Raw genomic sequence first — 25,390 nt, 5'->3', positions numbered from 1 at the left:
AGAAATTAGTGGAGAGTGTCACTTACCGATGCTGTGGTGGAGCCAAATTCGGAAAGCTGGGATGAGTCGAGGGCGCGCGAGCACACACGTATGTACGCAATGGCGGCCATGACAGGCGCAGGATTCCGGCGTCGCGACGCTTGTCGGGCACGCGGCCCCAAGGTATCGACCACCGTGGGTGCGAGCGGTTGGTCGGCGGAGATCAAGTAGCGAGGAGGTCGGAGGGGACGAGATGGAGGAACGAGCAAGAGAGGAGGTGGGAAGGGGGTAGCGATAGGCACCACGCCCAACCCCCAGCGATCTCGAACCCCTAACTTCCTCTCCTCGAACCCCCCGCAGAGACGAGCAGCCAGCCACCCCAGGGCGCATTATCATATATTTCCCTTTTATATCCTTTTCCGAACTGCACTCTTACTTATCGCTGTCCCTTTTTCGACTCCTACCCTTCTGCTTCGTTTGCCGTTGCCATCCATGATTCTTGTTTTTCATTCGCGCAAGAAACGGTGTTTCGCCTCTCGGTCCACTTTATCGAGGAGCAGAGATTAAGGAGTTTGCCGTGGTTTTTGTCGAAAGATTTTTTGAAGGCTGTGTTAAAGCTCGAGGTGAGCTGTTTTCTATCATTTGGCTCTATCACACTATCACATTTTGTTCGATCAAACGACACACGCTTGGAGACTTCTTTTTCTTTCTACCATATCCAATTCCGATCAACACCTTAACATGTACCAAGAAAAGGCAGGATTGCTCTCTTTTCATATTTTCATTATTTGTGATATAAAATAATGGCGAATTAATAAATTTATTTTTTATTCGTCATCACATAAAAATATAAATTTTTCACTGAAGCGAGATATAAAAATACGAATCTTTTGAGATAAAAGTGGCACTCGACTCTTGTAACTGATAGAATGTGCCGCGACATAACTCCCAACGGTGCAAGATACACATAAAACCTTGCGTTACGAATGGCTTAGCGGCCACAGTTGCCGCGGTATTTTTATCTCCACTATATCCGAAGCATAATGGCGACGTCATGACTAATAATGTGGTGGTCAACGAACCGAAATGGTGAGCACGAAATACTGTGTAACTCTTGCGTTATCTTACAACAAAATAATAATTATTACCACTTGAATACATTTGTTTGTGAATTGAATGAAAAGTTTAGCAAAAATATTTTTCGATTTTCTAAAAATGAGGATTTAATTTCATCAATGAGAGATATTTAATTATTTTTATCCTAAACAAAAATAAGAACTTAAAAATGTAGAGTAAAAGAAACTTTATTTAAAAATTAATATTATTCTATATTACATCAAGTATTTTGATAAGCAATGATGAAAATTATTGTGTAGATTTATTTCTTATATTTGCAGTATTTAAAAAGCAAATTAAAATTCTTGTCTATTATAGAAGCGAATCGGATTAGTCTTTTTACATTGTGAAGGAAAATACGAAATGAATTTGCGACAGTTTCCGTATAATTTTACCATTATCTTAATTTGTACACTATACACAAATTAAATAATTTCCCTTTCTCTCTTTGGTACACTTAAGTCGGGAATCGAAAAGTAAAGGAGGTAGATAAGAAATCCAGGCGCAATTATCATTCGAATGCTGCAAGACTGCCTGCCATGAGCCTTCGGTTTTCGTTTTCACCATATTATACGCTCGTACTAAATACTTCTGGCCTGTGTACGCCGTCCGCGTTATCCGAATGGGATTCTATCGTACGTACTTTGGCGAAGAACTTATTTTCTTGTGCCGTTGTTTGTTATCGAATTTAGTATAGTCGCCGCTAAATTTTACTACAATCTCGCGTTTGTGAATATAAGAGAAGTGCGTGGTGCGACGGGCTGATAAAGTCTAAGTTTTCTCTAACAAATCGCGGTACCCTGTTGACGTGTAATTTTTTATCGCAATTTATAGAGCTTGATTATGGTAATAATCAAGAACAATAATTTTCTTTGATGATGCAACGTGCGAATTACGCTTTTCTAAAAATGTAAATATTTTTAATTTTCACAAAGTTTAGCCCATACATTCAATATATAACAAATATTAAATGCAAATTATCTCATTTGCTTATTGTACGCTCAAAATAATGTAACAAATATATCCATACTTGATTTTTATTAAAAATCTCTTACAAAGACATGGATTTATATAATTTTATTTCTCTTTTTCCTACTCTACTCTCTCGTTCTCTCTTACTTCCTCTTTCCATTGTCGTTGTCGAGGAATCAGTATTTTTTACTTTATATATAAGAGAATTTACATATATAATTTCAATTGATACGTGACATTCAGGATTTGAAGCTTAAAGGAATTAACAACTGATTTCGAAGAAATGATTGGTTTAAATACAACAACGTGAGAGTACGATCTTTGCAAACTCACGAGCGTGTCGGATGATCCTATACTTTGTTATACATACTCCGGTCGATGTCAGGAAACCCATATGCGTGCACGCACGTAGTAAGCCTACGTCATCATCACTTTACGACACAAGGCCGTGCAATCGCGAGCGATCATCCGCCGACCGACATCGTAAATCCGACGGGGGTTCTCAACCTTATCGAGCGACTATAACTCTGCCACGTTAAGTCTCACTGAATGCACGTTGTTAAACGTCATTCGCCGTATTTTTTACGTGAGACAAGCTGCTTTACACCTCGCTTAAATATTGTATTATCGCGACGATACTAGTTTAGAAAATTTCAATTACGTTTATCACGCTTCTTGCATTTATGTTACAAAGGATAAAAATTCGAAATCTTTTTTTCGTTTTACATTGAAGATGCATATTTGAAAGATAAGGATTTACTTATAAATTATAAAACACTTTTGAAAATTATAATTGAATATTTTTATTATTTTGCCGAATGCAAATGCTGTGTTGTCTTCTGTATATTTGGCCCGTTTTATATTCTATGTTGTCCCACCATATTTCTTTTTACTCACATGCTATTGGACACACACCACGATATCTAGGATTTCCATGAGGATTCTCATCACGTCGCAATAATAGCAGTTTGCATTCGACTTGGAATTGAAACATAGGACGGGGCAGGATGTAACCGAGACGAGACTGAATATTCTATGTAACATTCACACATCAAACTTCTTCGTCAAAACGTACGTTTACATTAACGATTATATATCATTAATTTCTTTTACATATGTATTAACGCAGATACGGGAAAAAAGAACAAAAAATTAAGGAAATAAAAGATAAAATTTATATTCGGATAAAACACTGATATCTTGAAATATTTAGAAATTTTTTTCAAAAAATTTATGTATTAATTTTTAATATTTTTAATATTTATATGACATCGAGAATAGATGAAAAAATTATTTGTTATACTTGAAATCGGATTCATGTGCGCAATGTGCCTGCAATAAGCATAATGCACCCACAGAGATTCATGCATTCTTCGAAGGAACGCGCTCTATGGTGGCCACTCCGTGCGGTACGGTCAAGAACGGTGCAAACGACCCTCCAAGGCCAACCACGCAACCCTTCTATGGATTCGAGCAGCGCCTATGTACTTTACTTTATGTCACCCTGAAAGACCGTTTTACTAGTATTCAAGAACTTAGTTTCTCGACACAAATTCAGTTTTCATACGGATAATGCAAATATATTTACATCTTACGTATCGAAATTTAATGAATAAAATACGTAAAAACAAAATAAGTAAATAAAATAATACATACATTAATGTTGAGTAAAAATTAATTTTCTGGAGCTTCTAATTTTGAAAAATATATATTATTGGAGCAAAATAATTTTTTTACGTGCGATATATAAAGATATTGTAGACTTATGAAGCGTTTACTTAACGCCAAAATGAAATCGGCGTTCAAAGAATGTACGTCCTGCGCAAAAACAAAGAAATCGTTCGGCCGCTTTGAACAGTTTGAACGCCGGCGCCTCGACGCGCTATGAACGGCGATTCGGCTTTCGCCATTGACTTTTTACACGAGACAGTGGCTCGTATAACGCTTTTATTAAGCAGTTAAAGTTTTATGAATGTGTCAGTCGACGGACAGCTACCGCGGGGCGGTTTGCACCGTTAGACGTCTGAGGGATACTGCCGCCACGTGTTTTCGACGACACGGTGAAAGATGTCACATGCTGATCCGCTGTAATCAAACACGACGTACTGTGCATTTTCTAAATCAAATATTAGCAATAGGTATCTTAATGCTCTCATAAACTCATTAATCATAATAAATCAATCTTTAGCAGGTTTTCCTTTCTGGTAAAAATTAAATTTATAACTACAATATTTATTAATAATTTGAAGCGCTATAACTTTTTAGTAGCAATCTGAATATAGCGGAAATTTTTTAACAGTGCGAAATTAAGTATCGTTACTCATACGAATCGCGAGGAGTAGAAGACACGTTTATAGCGTCTTGCATTTATTGCCAACAATGAGCATACTTATGTGAACGCGTATGCGTACATGTGACGGTCAACAATTTACATCTAATGAATAACTTCTTAAAAGGCAAGGGATAAATAAATACATAATGTGTAAAAGCCACGGAATTTTTAACTCTTAACAAATATATTAAAATTTATATTAAAACTATAAAAGTTTCGTTTATGTTGAAATATATATGTGCAAATTGCTTTTATAAGGACGTTCTCCGGTCCTTATACTAGAGAAAATCGATTTTCTTTAGATTTTCTTGAAACTGTGAATATACGTTAATTTAGGTGTGCTTTATGGGTGGTATAAATTTCAGTACCTCTTCCGGTATAAAAAATCAAGATACTGAGCCTCAAAGTTTCAATTTTTACCAAAAAAATTTTTTAATTTAATTTTTTTTTAATTTTGGCATTTTTTCCTTATAGAACTCGACGAGAGGAGCAACTTTGGTCCTTTTGACCAACCTCGTATCTCTTACCGTTTGGCCTGGAAAACCTTTTCATTAGTAAACGTTGAAACTTTGAGGCTCAGTATCTTTATTTTTTATACCGAAAGAGGTACTGAAATTTATACCACGCATAAAGCACACCTAAATTAACGTATATTCACAGTTTCAAGAAAATCTAAAGAAAATCGATTTTCTCTAGTATAAGGACCGGAGAACGTCCTTAAGTATATCGTTTCAATACTGGACCAATGAACAAAATATCAAAAAGCGAGAAACATCTTATCTTCGACGTACTGAAAGTGTACTGATAGAAAACAAGGTTTGACATTGAGATGATAACGTATCTTTAAAAATGTACAAACTTTAAATTTTTCGTCAAGTTTTTTATGTACGAATATACATTTTTTATAAAATTGAAGATTTATGTCACATCATAATGCTATCGTTATCGTCATCCGATTATGTTTGAGTTTTGTGGGTAATTGCAGATATGAAGAGCGAAGCTTCTTATACGCACATATGTTTTTTATTATTTTATAATTAAAATTTGTTTATTCGTGTGTTACGACAGTGAGAAACTAAACAAAATACATTCTATATGGTTTTCTAGATGGTTTTTTTTCTAACGCCACTCTGGCGACATTTGGGAGAACTATTTATCTCTGAGGGTATACCTTAGATTTTCACGAAAACTACGGGGTACAGGAGTAAGGGAGGATTTTGCCAATCGAATCCTGTTTGATCGACCGGTCCTGTGGTGGAGCTTGAAAACACGACAGAGAAGGGTGCGTATGGTGAGAATAGTTTCTCTACCCCACGCCAGGTGACGCCAATCCTAACACAATGTTTTAGCAATCTCTCACTGCTCAATAAAAGTATTTTACTCTTCTCTTTTCTAATTAATTTTTATTTTAATTAGAGACTGAAATATTTATAATTTTTATGTATATGTTGAGAATATCTAAAATATATAGAATGTGTTTGTAAATAAAATTATACACATATGAAGATATAGAAGATACTTAGTATCAAACTCAATTTGTAAGTTATAATGAGGAATATATTTGTGTTGTATTTATTATATTCACATGTAGTTATCAATAATACAATATTACAGACAGATATTATTAATGGTTAAGTTAATAAATGACTTGATTGAAATTTATTTGATCAAAGTCTTTGTTTGTAATACAGCAAATTCACTTGTAATTACATATTTTGCAGATTATTATAACATAGGAAATATAAATAAAGAGGAGCGTTTTTATAGCTCATCATAAGTAGGAAGAGAGACCATTGTCGCAGGATTATTGATTTTCAAAAGCTGAACTTCGCTCACCTCCGTCTTCGCGCCACCTTCTCGCGAACAAAGTATCTATTGGAATTTCTGCTTTACTTAAAATAATTTGTTTAAATACTTTTTTTTATAAATACAGAAGATATCAATGTACATTTGATTTGTACAATGACGACGACGTATCGCAACACATCAAACATATTAATTACATAGATAACATTAAACGGATGTAAAAATCAAATTATGTCGGACGGGACTCTAAAATACTTTCGGGCTCAGTTACGACCGGACGCGAAGCGATTAATAAAACTTGCAGCACAACCTCGGCCCGCGGTTTACGAACTCTACGGCCCAATAAATTTCCTATAACGCATCTCTTTCAGCCACCGAAAGCGCGCTGTTGCATCTCGACATTGGTATCCATTATCGTGCGGCTCGAAATGAAAATCAAAAAGCCGTCCAAAGCGAAATGTGCGCGTCAAGAGCGTGTTTACTCCGTTAGATGTGAACTCTTATAATGGCGTTGCGGAATCTCGCAGGAGCGCCGTTTTCTTTGATATCACTGTGCCAGGCGTCGCGATTGTATAAGCGAAACTATAAACTCGTGTCTTAATTTTGCCCATCGATTCTTATCACCTCGAGTAATAAACGAACGACTGGAGGGCAAAATTGGAGATAAAATTACATCGTAGATAGAGAATTTTAATCGTTACCATCGTCGCCATCGTACGATCGGATGGCGATGCGCGATAAGGAAACGGAATTTGTTCTTGCGAATATTTCTCTCACTAAAAGCTCTTGTAGTGTCCGCCGGGTTATTTTGGATTATAACTGCAGTGCGACTAATGAATAACCGAACGAAGATGTCTTGATAAGACTTCTTAGTCTCCTATATTTTTATATTAATTATATTAATATTGTACTTATATTGGTATAATCATTAGGCTCTCTTAAAATTATGCGAGATTGTGAATTTTTAACTTGTGTCTTTTAAATGGCAAATTTAATATTCACGCAAACGCTTTTCAAAAAGAAAAAAATCGTGTTTCGATGATCCGAAAGCAGGGAACGAACTTTTTGAGAAAGATATAAGTTGCGGCGTAGCGAGCAAAATTTGCGATATTAAGAAGGGCGTGAACTTCGCGGCAGGACGAAAAAGAGGAGCGACAGGAGAGAGAGCCAGTGACCGCGTTTAGGGGCGCCGGGGAGGAGGGCGAGGGGGCAGCGGGAGAGAATCCGAGATGGCCGGACGAGAACGTTCTCTGGAGCAAGAAATCGGGGGAATGTTGCCCAGTTTAACCGGCAGTCGGCGGTAAAAGTGAAGTGGGGGTGTACCCACGCGCATGCACGCTTCCCGACCGGGCATTTTATGTTTTGATGGTGCAATAAACCGCCGTAAAGCAGCAGTAAAACGCATCGAGTCACAAGTCCGACCGTTTTGCCCCGCTCCTTTCGCGACGCTTCGCCTCTCTCGGCTCCTCTCGCTCTCGCCCATCGGTTGTCTCTCGTCCCCTCTCGCTTCCTCGTTCCTTCCTCAGCAGATGTCGTTAAGAGGCCCGCCCCGTTCGCGGGCGCTGTCACTGTCACACGCCTGTTTGCTCGCTCGTCCTGCACGTTCCGGACCTTCCGCACATCATTACGTCACTAACGTCGCGGTTGTCAGACGATCGGTCGGCTGTCACGTGCTTCGCGGTCGACTCTTCGGCGTCGTGTGCGCCGCTTCGTGATTAGCACTTTGTAGGAAGGTGTGTGGTTCACCACGCGAACTGCAAGACAAGAATGATGAGACTGAAGTTTTCCCATACTTCGCGCTTCCCATACGTCACGCCATTATCGAGCCAGATTACTTGGGAAAATGAAGCGATTAATTCTCGCGCGATTTGAACTGATGAAATAATAATTATTATTGTATGACGGTATCTGTCGAGATTAAAGAATGGAATAAAATTTATCTCTCAACTCATATTGTTATATTACTACTTTAGTACGTATTTTTCACTGTTGCAATAATTATGACGTGTAATTAACAATTAATGTAACGACATCTGTTTAGTATTAAAAGTAAATGCAATATTTATTATTCTTATACCTGAATCGTCGACAATTGGGAAACATTGCGGACACTTCTAAATACTACAATAATTGCAGTATAAATCTATTTCTTATAAAAAATTAAAAAAATCGACACTAGTACATACTGTATTTACTAATTAGTTAATTGCTAATTATTTGTAAAATGTATATTCTGTAAGGAAAATCTATAAGAAAGATATTGATTCTTATTGACACTATATATCGATTAAAGGTTTTATATCTCCACATTTAATTATACGATTATTACAGTTTAATTTACTTAACACGATTTTAGTCACTGCTTAAAAAGTGTTGCTGTCTATATGTATAACGTTTATTATTATTATTATTGTAAGAGTTTACCAAGGAAATGCGTCGTTGATAGCAATTTAATTAAGTAAACCAGTAATTAGTGCTTCGAGGAACATCAAAGGTAAGAAGACTTTTAGTGCTTATTGCTCTGAGAAAAACTTGCGTTCGCAATAAACCTAATGACAACTTAATAATTCCCACATTTCTGATATCTGCAGCGTGTGGAGCCTCATAAGCGATGTCTACACTCATGGAGTAAATATGTGTATATCTTATGTAATTTAAACATTTTGTTACGTAAAACACTCGAACAAAAAGTGCGCCAATTTATACGTCAACATTTTACACGATCAATTAAATTTATAAGTTTTGGAGGAGCATACAATATGTAATTTGCCATTATTTTCTTTCTCGTTTATAAATTTTACATTCTTTCTTTATGTCGTGTCTGTACAAAATTATCGACTAAAGGACATCTTATTTTTGCAATCGCTTACATCAGTCCCCAGCGATAATGAATAAATGATGCCATCAAATATATACGTAATGTCTTATAGGTGGAGCCTCAGCATTTATCTTCTTTATTTTTCTTTCATATTTCTCTCTCTCTCTCTCTCTCTCTCTCTCTCTCTCTCTCTCTCTCTCTCTCTCTCTCTCTCTCAATGAGACGAAGAGAGAGAAGCGTCTTATTCGCGAGCAAAACTTATACAAGTTTGTCTAAAGTGATAAGTAGCGGATATACATTTTCAGAAATATGTATTTATATTTTATTAATAAAGTTCACTGATAATAATTTATCGTCTAATTTATCTTCCAACTATTGAAATCACGAATCGCAATTGGAGCGGTGAATCGCAATCGGAGCGGCTATAAGAAAAACTTTAGTCGCGAATTAATGAGTATTCTACCAGTAATATTATGTTATATTATATTTTTATATTATGTACTGCATTTTCTCTTGTTTATGTGTATAATAAAATATAACTATGATCCGAAATCTATATCTCGATATAGAAAGAAAAATTAAATTATGTATAAATTGCTATGTGCAATTATTATACAATATTATAATTTTATGTACATTTTTATAATTAAAAAACTATGTAATAAATTCGTAAATTTCTCTCTAAATAAAATGTTAATTTTTCGCTGGACAAGCTCAATCGATAAGGCAGACAAGAGAACCTTGACCTTGGATTCTAGTAACTTTGCTCTATAAAATTATAAAATTTATCAGCTATCAGTTTTCCTTCATTATTTTTTACTCTCAGTTATTAATACAATATATTATTATACATTTATGCATATTAATTATATCAGTCTGCAAAGAGAATTTTATCGCACAATTATACATGATATAAATGAAATTATATAATTCTTATGCAAAACTTATGATGGCCTTATGAAAGCCTACGATCATTTTATATTACATTAATTCCTCTTCTGTATAAATTTGTCTCTAATATAAATCTCTGTCTATATCTTGATTTGCACATCGATCTAAGTGGTTTCTAGGAGATTTTGATATCCCGAGCCTTAACATCGTTTGTCGAGGCAAAAGATATCGGTACACAGCCGAGGGTTCGCGAATTGCTTTTATCTTCCCGGAGATGGCGCACTAGGTGCTCTTCCCCAATCGCTAGGGCGTCTCCCCGGAATGGGTTCCAGGATCAGCACCCACCGACCGCCGCCGCCCAATTTCTCTTTTTTGCGTCCCGACTCGCTGTCCTTCTCCTTCGTTCGCCAAAAAGTGTCTCGTGCGGATTCGCTGAAGGACTCAACGTGTGTCCAGCGAGTCTCCGGCAGAGCGATACGTTCCATGTTTCAGGCGGGGGACGCAGATCGCCTCTTTTTATCCCCTTATACACCTTACCGCGGACACACACACACACCCACGTACACACATACAGATTTTTACCTTTCTCCATCTCTCTTGTAGCTTCGCGCGTCTTGACGTGGTTGCAATTTATATACCGTGGTGTCTGAGACAGGTACATGCGTGTCTTCGTCGGAGAGGACTGAGGACACCGCATGTGTGCCCACACGTTCACTCCCGTGTGGGTGTTACATCTGTATGTGTATATGTATATGTACGTGCGTGTTACTCTGACAGCTCTTGTGTTCGTGCCTTATCCAGTCGAGCAAAGACGTTGAGATCCGACAAGCGATCGTTGATATAATTGGACCGGTCGGACTGTACTGGTCAGTTTTCTGGGATTACATTCTTGAAACCCCTTTGTCTCAACTCATCACCCGCGATCGTACTACCAGCTGAAGAATGTATCAGTTGCGCTTTATGGGATTACGTTCGTCCTACGATGAGTTTGATATTTTAAGAAATTACTTATAAGTAACGAAAGGAAAAGCACGGGTATCAACAAAAAATAACAAAAATTGTTTAATGTTCTTTAAGTTCGATGAATGAAATTAGTAATCGTTAATTATCTACAATTTATTCATCTAATACATAAAATCACTCACATGCCTCGCCATAATTATTAAATTGTACTAAAAAAATCTTTCTCTTTATTTCACAAAAAAGTGAATTCTTTAAAGATCTGTAACATATTTGCATATATTTGCGTAATTTCAATATCAAGAAGATAATTAGAAAATCAAATGTAGCAAGCTCGATATAAAGAAATAAAGTATGAACATAGACATTAATTTAAAATACATTTAATGACGCTAAATTACGTGTTTATTTCTTTTTAATAGCCACGATGACTATTGATTACATAATTAATTATTTAGCCGAGATATTCGCGTAAGCACTTTTTGTGATTTATCTTATTGATCGCATCGTCCAGACACAAAGAACTGCAGACATTCATTACTATACATGAAAGCCATATTGTGAACAGCCAAACAGACGATATTTTAAACGACAAAGGGCGTAATAGCGAATACATTTATCTCCGTATATTATATCCAAAAATATATGTAAATATTTATATCCCAATTCATATTTTATATCAGACTGACTACATATTCTATTTTTAATTTTTTTTCAATATCTTCTGTTCATCAGAATTAATATTTTCTGAATTTGGTTTCAGAAAGCAGGATTCGCATGACGAGCCAGTCAACACTTCATATGGTAAGTACTTATTATTAGTGTTGTATTGCTTGCTTTTTCATAAACTCTCATAACTAAAGTCATTATTCAATTTATATAACATTCATATGAATTGCACAAATTCATGTGGCTACTTCTGTGATAGGTAAGTACTTTTTTTTAGTAATTTAAATAGAATTTGAAATATGTACAATAATGTTTTGTGTTCGTGACTAACGAATACGAAAAGGACTTGCGAGATAATCAGAATTATAATTTATATCTTATTATAATGAAAGGTAGTTAAATGTTCTAACTATTAAATATGCATAAAATTCTTGAAATTCTTAATTATAAATATTGTCTTTTTCTCATTTACATGTGTAATGCCGAAAGAATATTTTTATAAATTCTAAAAACAAATATTTTATATCTTGAGATATAACCCACAGCAATTTTTGAATTTTAATTTAAATCTTTTTAAACAAATTGATCAGAAGGTGGATAATAATTAAAGCAATACGATAATTATGTGATAAATAAATACGTTTTCTATTAGACAAAAGTGTTTCAAGCGTATGAAATTTACCAACAAAATGGGGTGTGTAAAATGAGCTGTCCATCGTAAGAAACGCCGGAATCCAGGCTGTAAGTTTCACCCGCCCTCTGCACCTTACTACCTTCACGTGCGATATTCCCTGTACACCTTCTATCACGGTATTCGCCACCGACGTAAGCCGCTCCCTCTCGCAAGCCGCGTCACCCCTCGCGCGCGCCACCATTCTCACATAGAAATGCCGCCGCGATATCCCAACCGGGACGAGTTCAGTGGTTTCCAAAAGTCGACGAGTCGACGATTCGACGGTGGCCGAATCGCGCCAGTTTCTGCAATACTTGGCGAAAGCAGCCGTGAGAGAGAAAGAGAGAAAAAAAGAGAGAGAGAGCAAGAGACAGAAAGAGAAAGAGAGAGGAGGAAGGGGGAAGTAGGAAAGGCGTGAATCGAATGTTTTTGACAGAGATTTGAAATTGTGCATACTCTCTATGGATTGAGAGAGGCAATTACCAAAGTGCCTTTTCTTATCTTGCATTAGTGACCTATGCAATAACTATTCATAATTATCTCTGTTCATAATTTTTTTACGAGGAAACATAAAGCGAAGAATGAAATATGCAAGTCATTTTTTAACGAAATGTGCTGCTTTTTAATGATAACTCATAATCGCATTCAGTACGACAAAAAGAGAATCGTCTTGAAATTGAATTCTTGATTAATAATACATTTGCTCATTATATACATTTTATTGCTCGATAAATCATACAAACATGAAACAAATATAAAATAAAAATATATATGTTAGTGACATACATATAAACAGAAAAAAAAACGATTTAGGTAATATAGAAAATAACAAGTCTTCAGATAAAAATTTCATGTAATTATTTACGGAAATGGATGGATAGAATTATTTCGTCTGATATGTATGTCATGCTTTGCCATCGAATAAATGAAATTTATAACTGACCGAAATGAAAACTTGATATATTTGCCAAGGTCTACTGCTTAAGAAATTATAATCGTCATCATATACATTGAATTGTTAAATGGAAACAAAAAATAAGAAGAAACCTAGCCCAAAACAATTTAAAAAATATTCTAATGAAAAATAATACCATTGCAAGGATAAGAAAACTAATAAAAAAATTGGAAGTGATAGAAATACATTGGAGATTCGAGATTTAATGGTTGTACTTTTGTATTAAAAAGAAAGTCTTAGGACTAATGCAGACTGAATAGGAAACAAGTAATGTGTACGAAGCAGAAATTCGAAAAAGTGCTGCCTTGTGGAGATAAAAAAAAAAGAAAAATAATTTCGGTGAGGAGGACGGAGGTAGAGTAAAAACGAGATAAAAAGAATACACTCAAATGAGAGATAGAGAGAGAAAAAAGAGGGAGAAAGAGAGAAAGAGAGAGAGATGAAGGAAGAGAAAGACAAATGGAGAAACCTAGATAAGGACAGAAAATACCGTGTGAGACGTTGAAACGTTGCAGGGTATAAGGCAACGTGGAGAGCACGACTGCACTGGCGAGAGGCGAACGTACGGAACGTCGGGCGGACGGAGCACGCCGGGTATAGCGACGAGCGAGAGGAAGCGAGAGGTGTCCGAAGTCCAAGTGAGGGAAGAGAGCACGAGGTATAGCCGAAAGCGAGGATCGGAGCGAGAGGAAGAGCCGACGGAGAAAGAGATCCATTCATCTTGGCGCGCCTAGCACGGCGGCGATTGGCCCGCCTCGGGTAAGGCCGCGCCACGATTGGCCGGCTCTGTTTACCAGCTGGGTACCCCGGCGCGGCGCGCTCCAGACTCATAGAACGGAGAGGGGGGAAACAGAACGGAGAGACAAGCGGCGCCATTATTGTAAGGGGTTACATTTAGCTGGCCGTGGGTTGTAGTACGCGGCGTTCGGGATAGGGGGCTATAGTACCTTCATGCATGGCCCATAAAGGATTCGTCGACTATCCGAGAAGTACGCAAGAAACGGCTTCTAACACCTGACAGGGGCCACGCTCTTCTCTTCTCTCTCCTCGTGCCGTCGCCGGGTTCACCGTCGCCCAATTTCCTGAGCCGGGGACCACGATTGGGTGGGCCCGGCGTGAAGAAGGACCCGCCGCTTTATCGCCCGATTTTTACTTCGATATACGGATGGATTCGTAATCGGGAAAGGCGCGATATTACTCCGGGCGCAGGAATTGTATCGTCGCGAACGCGAGGATTCCGTGATTCCGCGATTCCGCGTGGTACACCCGTGCGAATCCCGTGATCGAGAAGGAGGGACATGTCATTTGCCATCGCGGACGGTCGGTGATTCGTGGTCAGTCGTCCCTGGTGACCGCATCCCGCCGCGTTCGGTATTGTTATTGTGATAATGTGCTGAGTTGCGTAAGTGGCAGTAAAAGTGGACAAGTTGATTGCCGATAGGGGAAGCGATAGTGGACCCGGAAAGCGATAAAGCGATAAAGCGACAAAGCGGAACGGAAAAGGATTTCCAGGCGCGTGCGGCGAAGAAAAAGTGCGCGCGTTCACCGGCGTTTATCAGCGTTTACCCGAGTGTTGTCCGTGATCCGTGATCCGTGCGAAGACGGATTACGCGCGCGACGATGAGGCAGCAGCCGGTGGACGTGTCGCCACGGTGTCGGTGTTGAGACACTAGTCCCGGTCGTCCGGCCCGGGCGTGTCTTCGGCATCGGGTCCACATCGGCACCGACAGGCGATATGAGTACGAAATTCATAATTGATAGTATGCTACCAGCTAAGTACCAACAATTTCATCCGCAACAGTTGTTCTCAAGCGCGACCCCAGGTACCATTCAGGCGTGCACGACGAGTCCGGCCACCGCGAGCCTAGAATCGAGTTTATCCGCGGCTGCCGTAGCGGCCGCGGCAGTCAATTACGCGCAGCACCACAATTCGCCGAGCCCGACGGGTTCGAGTCCCCAGCACTCGGGAAGTTCCGCATCCACGTCACCGGCGGCACGCACGACATCCAGCATGTATCCGTACGTGTCCGCCGCCGCGGCGCATCATCATCATCAGCAGCAGCAGGCGGTCGCGGCCGCCGCGTTCGGCGCCACGTCCAGCATGGTGCCCGGCTTCGGGTCCACGGCGGCGTCCAGCGCTGCCCTGGCCGCCGCCGCCGCCGTGGACGCCGCCGCCGGCGACAAGTCCTGCCGTTACACAGCTAGTCTGACCGGCAATGTCACCCCTGCGTCGGCCGATCCCATGGTTAACTATACCCTAGGCCACCATCATCAGAACGGCGCTACGCCCGGTAGCCTCGTCTCGTCCGCGTCCGCATCCTCGGCCGTGTCGGCCGCCTCGGCGTCCATGGCAGCGGCGGCACAGTTCTACCATCAAGCGGCTGCCGCATCGGCCGTTGTCGACCCTTTGACGTCCTGCCAACAACCCACCACCGGTCAACCTGGGATCTCGGACATACCTCGGTATCCGTGGATGTCGATTACCGGTGAGTCTTTCTTGGATGTCGTTCAATTTGCATTTTTTACGGTTTTTTTTACATTTCTTTTTTTACCTTTCTATCATTGCTGACTATTGTTGAACGACGATACGCGTGAGCGACGTGATGCATCATGGCGATGGTGATCATCACGGTTTTATTGTCGTAATTGCTTGTCTGTTATGGGTGATGGCTTTTAGTAAAAAAATCATGGTTTACAAAACATGTTTTAGACACGTTTTATTAAACCAAATATTTCTTCATAGTTATATTATTAAATAGACAATTGCTGTAACTACTTATAAATCTAAATATAATTGTTATATTTAATTTATATCTTATTGACAAATGTTCATCTCGATTAATTATTTAAATGTGAAAATGGCGCACGAATCTATTTCTGCATTTTGATTTTTATATTTTTTATATTGCATGATTGAAAGAAAAAATACTTGAAGAATGATTGCATGAAACTTTCAGCATGATGCCGACAAAAAATATTAGATTTGTCTATCGCAATTTTAACCGAGTAATATAAAGAATGTAAATAACAAGACATATAAATAAAAAAACAATTAAAATTATTATAATTTCATTTTTATATTATCATTATTAGTTATTATTATACTTGTTAGAGGTATAGTAATATTTTTTTAATGCATAATTTATCCAATTTTATTTATAAAATTACATTGCAAAATATGAGCAAGATAGAAAATTACAGATATATAATCATCGATTTATTATTTTCATTTCTATTTTTATTTATTTGAAAGAGATTAAATTTATTATACATTTCTCCTTTTTAAATTATAATTATTTTATATTAAATACGAATTGACAATGAAGGAAATGATAGAAACGACTGTTTTCTAGACTTCTATAATTTAGAGCGAACTGTATAATTATTGAAAGGCATGAATATATAAATAAATATTGCATGCTTCTCTGAAAAGAGCTAAATACATTAATATTGTACACCGTATTATATTTCTTTTGCTTACATACGTTTTTGGTAAAGATTAATGATGTTAGAGAACTATATACCGGCCATTTGATGATTTTACACGTATTAGAAACACATACATACGTGTACAAAATGTTTCTGAAATTAGGGTAGCTTTAAGAGCATATTATATGATTGTAAGGATGAAGCAGGGTCATATGAATATAGAAGTGGCTCTCCTTACGTTTAATATTAATATACATTTGAGAAGGGCAAAGGAATTCTCTTATCTCTCTTAATATATCCACTATTTTAGAAATTACACAATACCATACCAACTTTGCTATGTGTTGCATTTGCAAATGTAGCAGCGCTGACGAAAATAATTTGCATTGTAATTTGAAATGTAACAAGCAATCTTCGAGGAATACACGGACGTAACAGCAACTTAAAGAATGCACTACACACGTTGGATTAGAGTTTCTGTTAAAAGCGCTGTTGTTGCCACGCGAAACTTGAAGTTATTCCGATGTCGTGCATAATACATCGTACGTGTGCCTTGTCGAAGAGAGTCTTTGTCTGCTGAGAGACGCGTTAGCTAGGACAAAGCGCCGACGGTGTTTATCGTGTATATTTGCGGCGAACAACGTAGCGGCTGCGGGCCGACCTGTTGTTGCGTTCTTAACGTTGACTCGCTGATGTGAAAACTGCGCATTTTTGCGGTAACGCGAAACGGCACGTTTCGTTGCTTTTTTCGCGTTTGATATTGTTGTGACATTGTACTAACGGCGCACGAAATAACTCCGGAGAAGTTTGCGTGAAAAGGAGCCCCGTTGACTTCGTTGGAAGTGCGGTAGAAGCCGACTAACTTGTCGATTCACAGTTCCCCTTGCGCACGAATAGCGTTTCTACGGTCACGGTTAGATTTATCCTCCTAGGTATTTCGTTGAGACTTTAAGCATAAACTCCAATTGCAACAATCGCCGTATTTGTCACATTCAGACCGCGGTGCTGTCGTCACGTGCAGCATCGACTTAGCTAAATTCACGCGACGAATGAATTAAATGTACTGCCTTTCGCGCCAGTTTTAAGTTATTTACCATGTATTTACAATAAAATTTCTCGGAGAATTGGTTGCACGATCTTTCTCTCTTTCTTTTTCTTTCACTGTCTCTCTTTCTCTTTCTCTCGCGTTATGCCAATGTATTTGCGTTAGCATGTAGTAATATAATACAAGGCATACACTCGCACGGAGCGGGGGATTGCGGAATATATTGCGATTAAGTTGTAATCTTTGAATATGCAAATTATTTTCCGAAGCCCGTTTCACTATCAACACGTTATAATAATACTTGACGTTAATGCATTAACTTTCCGTTTTACCAACTCGTGAGGTCCTGCATTATACCCGCCGCGAATGCGCGAATCATGATCGCGCCCGTGTAATTTCTAATATGTGTGGCGATGATGCTGATTAGTGACATGAATCACAATTCCATATACCTTCTACTGACTTATTATTATTATTACGCGTTTCTGTGAAGAGTAAATGATTCAAATTGGCCATTGGTCAACGGTCCTCGCAATATCAACTCCTGTTTACGTGAATGTTATCTAGAAAGCTAAATCGCTTTCATAAATTATACAGCGACTATCTCTTTGGTATAATTGATTTTCTCGATCATGACTTCCAGAATAATTTAATTTCACGTTCCTGTTATTTCAATGTGTTGTTTTATTCAATTTTGTAATGCTAGTTAAATTATCAATTGATATTTAATGTTGTCACTTCATATTTAAACTTCTCATAATATTTGTAACGTTATCTTTTACTTTGTAACGTTTTCGCACGTCTAAACGAACAGCAAAACAATTATTATTATTTGATATTCACGCTCTGCCGCGGTGAATTTTATTTATTCTTACGTTTACATTTGATATATTTCTAGCCTCTCTGAAGGGTTTACAGTTTTTTGAACACCTTTACTGTCGTATATCTATTCATGCGTCAATAAGTTTCTTATCTATTTTATGGGTATGTAAGAATAGCTTTATGTCTCTTGTGTGTGAAGAGAGGTGAATGATTCAAGCGACAATATAACGTGACGATTTTAGTTCTTTTAGCGAGGCTGCAATTGAATCAGCATGTCGACAATTTATGTCCATGTTTTTCCTTTTCAACAATTAATATTATTCCAAATATCGATGAATTTATTGAATTTTAATTTAATTATGAATAACGAGACAGTTGTATGTGAAAATGTAAATGTACATTTATATATTTATTAATTTCTATATTGTAAAGTAGTAATATACAGTAAGAAGTAGTTCTTTCATAGATTATTTATTATTATATTAATACATATTAGTACATAGCGCATACGTTAATCGTGCAAATTTAGCTGATTTGAATATGCGTCAATACTTATCTCAACATTTTGATTTTTAATCTGGAAGGTCAATGGCAACTTCAAAGATTCTTACAAATTATTATGTGTCGGACCAACTTTATTTATTATCTAATCTTTGACATTGCCGAGCGTTCGTTTAATGTTTTCCTTTAACTTGTAAGATTGTAAGTGTTACGTAGTTTCTTTCTTCGGATTTCTGTTTTCTGTTACTTTAATGTTTTGCGTTATATATGCAATTTTTAGTATTAATACATGCATTTGAATCATAATATCTTGCAAATTTATTATAATACGCTTAAGAAACGTGCTCTATGTCATGTTAGAAGCTTATCTCAAATGCATGCGTAGTTTTATAGCTTTAAACTGCGCATAAAGCTGATTCATATTATCTCACTTGACATCATAAGAAAGAAGGCAAGAGATAATTGCCGAAGCGTTTGATAATTTTATACGAATGTTTTAATAAAATTTTTCATTTTCCAGATTGGATGAGTCCATTTGACAGAGTGGTGTGCGGTGAGTACGAATTATTGTTGTTAATTGGAATGCTTTTATACTATTATTGCCATTATTTGCGTTGTAATATAACATATATGTAAGATATATTCCATATTTCTGTAAATACTTAAAAAACAGATTTCACATGCCCTCGAAACATTTTATTTTGAAAGAAAAATTTAACTTAGATTTAATTGTGACAAACGACATATCAATATGATTAACTGTAAATTAAGTGATTATATTTATATCAATTATGAAGAAAAGATAACTGTTTAAGGAGAAAAAAGATGATCTATTTTACATTATACATAAAATATTTTAATATACGGGTGGTAATCGATAAGTAATTTTAATATGAGATCCACAGGCGTCGATCTCAAGGTTTGAAAAAGGCTGGAAGGGAAACGACCCTTCCTAAAGTTACGCTCCATATGCTAGTCACATTTCTCTCTTCAGTTTAATGTATCTATAGAGAAGGTACTTGTAGTTGAATGGAACATTATGGCTGTTTTCTTTTTTCTGAAAGCAATGATTTGTCCTTTCCCTTTTCGACGTTGACTTTATCCAGATACATCACGTATTGTATTTGCAAAACTAAAAGTACAAATAGCGTTTCCAAAAAGTTTCCTTTCTGTATGATTGTGCAATTATGATGCTGTCGATTAGTCGTAAGTTTAATGAATAGTTTGTCATCGGTCTACGGAGATAAAAAATGATGTAATCCCAAACGTGCCGAGGTGTCAAGGTCATCGTCGAGATCATTTACGTGAATCGCGCTACCGGGCGGCACACGCTAAGTCCTTACCCTATTCATTTATGTTAGTTGCGCATGCAAGAAGGACAGGTATATGGGCAACTACACCTGTCGTCACCGTGATAATGTTAGCCGCGAATAATCTCCATGACTATCTTTTATACGGCCACTTACGAGCCCACAATAGCGCAGTAAATACCGATTAGATAAAATTAAAACTTCGGCCGACGGCTTTTATCGCGATGGTTTGTTTACATCAGACGGATCATAATTTCAAATAGGCATTGGCGATCACTGTACGAAGTTTCCCACTGTGCAGACGGAATGCTTAGTCCGGTAGGAAATTACATTCCGATATACTCAAACGGAATATATCTATTTCTGCATATATATATGCAATCGGTCGATGAATCAGAATACACGTTCGCCGTTATACGTTTATACGTCCAGCTGTTTCTTGCTAATCGCGCGCATTGGCAATCTGCATGTATTTCAAGTTACGCTATTACAAGCAAGTTGGAACTTGCTTGTAATATTTTATTAATATCAGTTAATAAATTCATTATATTTTATTTTGTACCAATAATTATATTAGCGAATAAAATATAATTAAAAAATAATATAATTTTGAAGCGATTAAATAATAATACACGCAAGATAATAGAAAGGAGTAGAAATAACTGAATTATTAAAAATTAAAATCATATATCAGTAAATATATATTATAAATTAGGTGTTTTAAACCAAAATAGAAAATCGTGAATAACGCGCCATTCTTTTATGGAAAGTAATCCGAGTATCTAGATTCATTCCGTTAAAAAATTAACTTAGTTTCCTAACTTTAATTAACTTTAGTTAAATTTATTGTCGTGACGCATTGGTATATCGATGAATGCCTTCTCGTTTCTCACGCGAGAGGAAAGAAATTTACGGATAGTATATAGACGCTTTGTAACACTGTTATATTTATCGCATGTGTTTTAAATTCAATTCATGTGCTCGTGAACCCTCTTTTTTCACTTTCAGCTAAACTCTTCGTTGTTTTCACATTGATTCAGTATATGATTAATACATGAATTTGCTACGCTCCGAGATTTAGAATCGGCTTTTTTTGAAACTTGTGTGTCCTTCGAGATCATCTCCGCGTATCTCATTAAAATTTCTAACATTTGGAGATACAGAGTATCCTGCAAGTTGTGATAAAAAAGAGAATGGCCAAACGAAATCACATATTATCTTATTTATTATTCAATATTATCTTTTTCGCAAAGCACATAAAAAATTTATTCTTTTTTCTTTCCTTATTTTTTTATAATCGTTTCCTTGCCAATTATGTTATAATGTATCGAATATTATAAATAGTAGATTTAATTGCAATTTGTTTCTTTCATATAATGCGCATGACGGCAATGCGTATCTTCGAACATTATACTAACTAAAGAACATTAGATTCGATTGTGACAGGCTCTTTTTTTTATTTATATCGATAATGTCGCGGATACGATAGAATAGCTCTACATTTTCACTTATAACTAATGCAAAAATTTTTTCGCGAACTATGATTATTTTGCGTTTGAGAACGAAATCCTAAGAACGCGAAAATTTTCGAGAATGTCGACCACGTTCAGCAGAAATTAAAATTATATGCCGACTAACGCGACACTGAATGTATTACCGTGGACGATGTACGAATTTCTAATCTGTCTCTGGTACGCGAATACGCGAGCATATTCTGACATTGGGGGTTCAGAGGCCTGCAAATGTCTAGCTGGATTACGGTGTGTACATGGGGACTAGCAGGAGATAATGTATAATTTATAATCAGGCCGATCCACCGACAACGGCGCACCACTCTACGGGCAGAGTCCACTGCCCCAAAAGCCGCCAACCCCTCATTAGCATTCGATGATGGCTGCCGCGTCCTGCAGCGTTGGTATTATCCCATTTCATCGCCCCCGCCTCCCCTACCTGGACCTCTCTTCGTATTCCCCCCTCCTCCCCCCCTCGGCCTTCGATCCTGTCGACTATCCCCGTCTCTCACACGTAAACGTTTCCTCCCTCGCCTGAGTCGCATCAGCATCCAGCAGGTATCTGACATTGGCTAGAAAAAGAATAGCCCCCATCGAAATTTTATCCGGAAAATTTCATCTGGAATTCTGCTTTATGCCACGACCCGGCGCGCGTTTTCCACTTTTCTATTTTACTCATCGCCTTCTCTCGATACGCCATTAATATACGCCGCGTTTCTTTCTGAGAAACTCTAAACCCCACGCGGAACGTTGCTGCGGGAAAGTAAAGTCTAGATGCAAGGAAACCACACCATGTAACATTTTATTTGTATTTTAAGGCGTGCGAAATCGCGGGAATTGGGTACAAAGCGGATCGTAAAAACTAGACATTGGGGGGACGCAGTCAGTCGAAAAATCTGAGAGCGCGGGGGGGAGACAACGATCGAAATTTTTACACTCGTCGGTGCGGCGTAATCGCTTTTGACATCTCCCGAGGGAAACCACATTTCCAAAGACAGGTCAGAATCGTGTTGTCACAGAGATTATTGAAACTGCAGTTTTATGGGCCTTAAAAGCAGTTTAATTGCCGTTATATAAGTGTTTATACGCTGCCAGGTTTGGCCTCCGCCTGCGCCACCCCAAACGTTTATTTTATGGTCATACGGCGGCGGCGGCGGCGCGTACCCCGTTATGTCGCGTGCCGAAGCCATCACACCAGTCAAATCCTCAGGCAGGCCGGTCGATTCCGAATATCGGCGCACATTTACACGATGACCACCCTGAAGCGATATCTTACAATGTAAGGTATTCGGAATCGGCTGATCGAGGATCTGACTGACACTTAACTTCAGGAAGGGAAGCCCTTTACACCTTCGTTTACACTTTCGCATTTTCTTTCGAAGGGATAACTTTAATATTATTTGACGTTCATTGGAAGATTAATATAACGTTATGGTAGTCCACATCATTACAACGTAAAAATATTACAAAAAAATACATTATGTGAAAATATTTCTTAACAGCACCTTAAATATAGAAGAACTAGAGTAGAATATTACAATCTCTCACTGCATTGAAATATTCCTGATAATCATGTATTTATGTTTAAATATATTTTAATTTTCTTCAGTTATTCGCGATGCCTATCTCGCGCCAAAAATTTAAATTCTTTTAAGAATTTAAATTTTAAATATTTACCTTAATAAATATTCTGCCGCAAGTCTGCACTATGATACTGGATACAAAATTTAGCATATTCTTTTTTTTTACCGTTACGAATCGAAGAATTATGTGACGCTTCCTTTTTTCTTCCCTTTTCATAACATTAACTCTTCCTCTCAAAATCCACTTTTTTCACGCTTAGACTTTCACCCTTTGTCGCGCGTTACGCATTCTTCCTCGCTATCGTAAAAAGCAGTAAAGTTTACCTGAACCACAGGAAAAGAAAAGCGCAGCTAGCGCAAGAATCAAAGATTTTTTTCTCAACGCGTATAAATCACGATGTTGTTTCGTGCTGAGTCAAGTGAAAGTAAAGGCTTTGACGATCGTATGTTACACGAAAATCAACCACGTCACGTTTACAGTAAAGGACGTTACGCGCATTCATACCCCTTTTTCGTTAACGTATTTCTTTCTTGTACTTTTATGCTGGAATTGATTTAAATTGGCGTTACGTACAGTAACTGGACAAAATTTTAAATAATCGACTTCAAGTTTTAAATAGGCGCACATTGTCATAATTTCTAATTAAATTTTTTTTGCCTGTTTTAAGTAATTGTTCTCGTATGATCTTAAAATTGTGTTACGCATAAATTGACGCTTAATATTAATATAAATACTATTATGAAATGAATAAGGTCTCTCTCGTAATACAATATATAGAGAAGAGAAGCTTAATATTAATATAAACAATAATTGATGCGCAATTCATTTTATATATTACTATTCACATAATAATTTCTGCAATCAAGATTACTGATGTCACAGACGCGTATCGTCGTTTAGTTTTATTTGTTACAACAGACAGTTTTTATTTGTACCGCGAAAACTTTATTACATGTGCATGCTTGACATTTACAATGTCTAAAGTTTTAGGATTAAATTTTATTTCTCATGACCAAACAGCAAGAAACGGTTGCTCTGTTTGAAGATAAACGTTTTATCCTTCATCTGAAAGTTAAATTCCAATAAAATATATGTACATGTGGGTTATAAAAGATGTTGTATTTGCCTTTGTTTCCTCCGGCGGCGTGCAGTCACTTGTATTTTCAGCAGGGATAGGAACTTTTCGTATTTGACTTTATTTAGTTCAACTTGAGCAAACGGGTTATTTACAAATTGTTCGATTCATCTTTTATCTATAGATTATTTGACAGATTTGCAGATTTGGAGTCGTTCTTTTAGCAAAGACATCGAATGATCAAGGTTTATAAATTATGAACGATTGCAAATAAAGAGTCTTTTGTAATAAATAAGTTTTGAAAGTATAAACAGATAGATTTGGTTTTAAATAGACTTATAATGTGAATATAAATCGTTAATGTATTAACATCGAAAATATAATAAAACTTGCTCTAAACGATGAGTCTTTTTGTCGCTAAGAAAAAGATGATCTTAAATTAGATAAAGAAAACATAGATAGAACGGTTAAATTTAGGACATCCGGTATATCGCACCGTAGTGGGCGTTCACGATTGCCACTTATAACTGCAAAGGTCTGAAAAATCGAGATTTGCGCGGCCATGGCCGTGCGGGGATATTGTCCGATGCGTCACGTTGCCACGATAATAATTATTTGAAAGAAGACAAATTTATGACAACTACACCGCAAGAGTATTATCTCTCTGTTTCTCACGAGTTACGACTGGCATGTCCGTCTGCATTAATTGTATGCGAAATTGGGACTTTTGTGCCATGAACTTTACAGGTGAATATAAATGAGCGTTGAAAATTGCACTTTTTTACATGAAGCTTTCGTGTACCATTTTTAACTCTACATGAATAATGTTCATGATTGGATAATTAGAAATATAGTTTTGAATGTCAATTCCTTGCGTTCACTGATGTATAATAAATACCTCAAATTAACGTTATTCAATAGGCAACATTTTTCACAATAAAA

The 25,390-nt window shown here is 37.2% G+C and overlaps 1 protein-coding gene and 1 long non-coding RNA gene across 3 annotated transcripts in view; both read left to right on the top strand.

Annotated features, from left to right (window-relative positions):
- The window catches only part of LOC139770497 (uncharacterized), a 96,077-nt gene extending 83,933 nt beyond the window's left edge, over nucleotides 1-12,144 (top strand). Inside the window, exon 3 of the long non-coding RNA XR_011717775.1 lies at nucleotides 11,638-12,144. This is a non-coding gene — a long non-coding RNA (uncharacterized lncRNA). The remainder of the gene's footprint in view (nucleotides 1-11,637) is intronic.
- Nucleotides 12,145-14,091: 1,947 nt separating this feature from the next.
- Nucleotides 14,092-25,390, top strand: part of LOC139770489 (homeobox protein abdominal-A homolog) — a 32,945-nt gene continuing 21,646 nt past the window's right edge. Inside the window, exons 1-2 of one of the 2 annotated variants that reach the window (XM_071702478.1) lie at nucleotides 14,092-15,657; nucleotides 19,489-19,521. In XM_071702478.1, coding sequence (XP_071558579.1) covers nucleotides 14,907-15,657; nucleotides 19,489-19,521 — 784 coding nt within the window. In that variant the 5' untranslated portion in view covers nucleotides 14,092-14,906. The remainder of the gene's footprint in view (nucleotides 15,658-19,488; nucleotides 19,522-25,390) is intronic. The other variant, XM_071702480.1, reaches the window with a different exon arrangement.

The sequence above is a fragment of the Temnothorax nylanderi genome, unplaced genomic scaffold (genome assembly GCF_030848795.1).
Source record: "Temnothorax nylanderi isolate EJ_2023f unplaced genomic scaffold, tnyl_v1.0 TNYL_tig0030_pilon, whole genome shotgun sequence".
Taxonomy (NCBI): Eukaryota; Metazoa; Arthropoda; class Insecta; order Hymenoptera; family Formicidae; genus Temnothorax; species Temnothorax nylanderi.
Note: the sequence above shows the minus strand (reverse complement) of the source record. Positions and strands in the feature narration are given on the sequence as shown.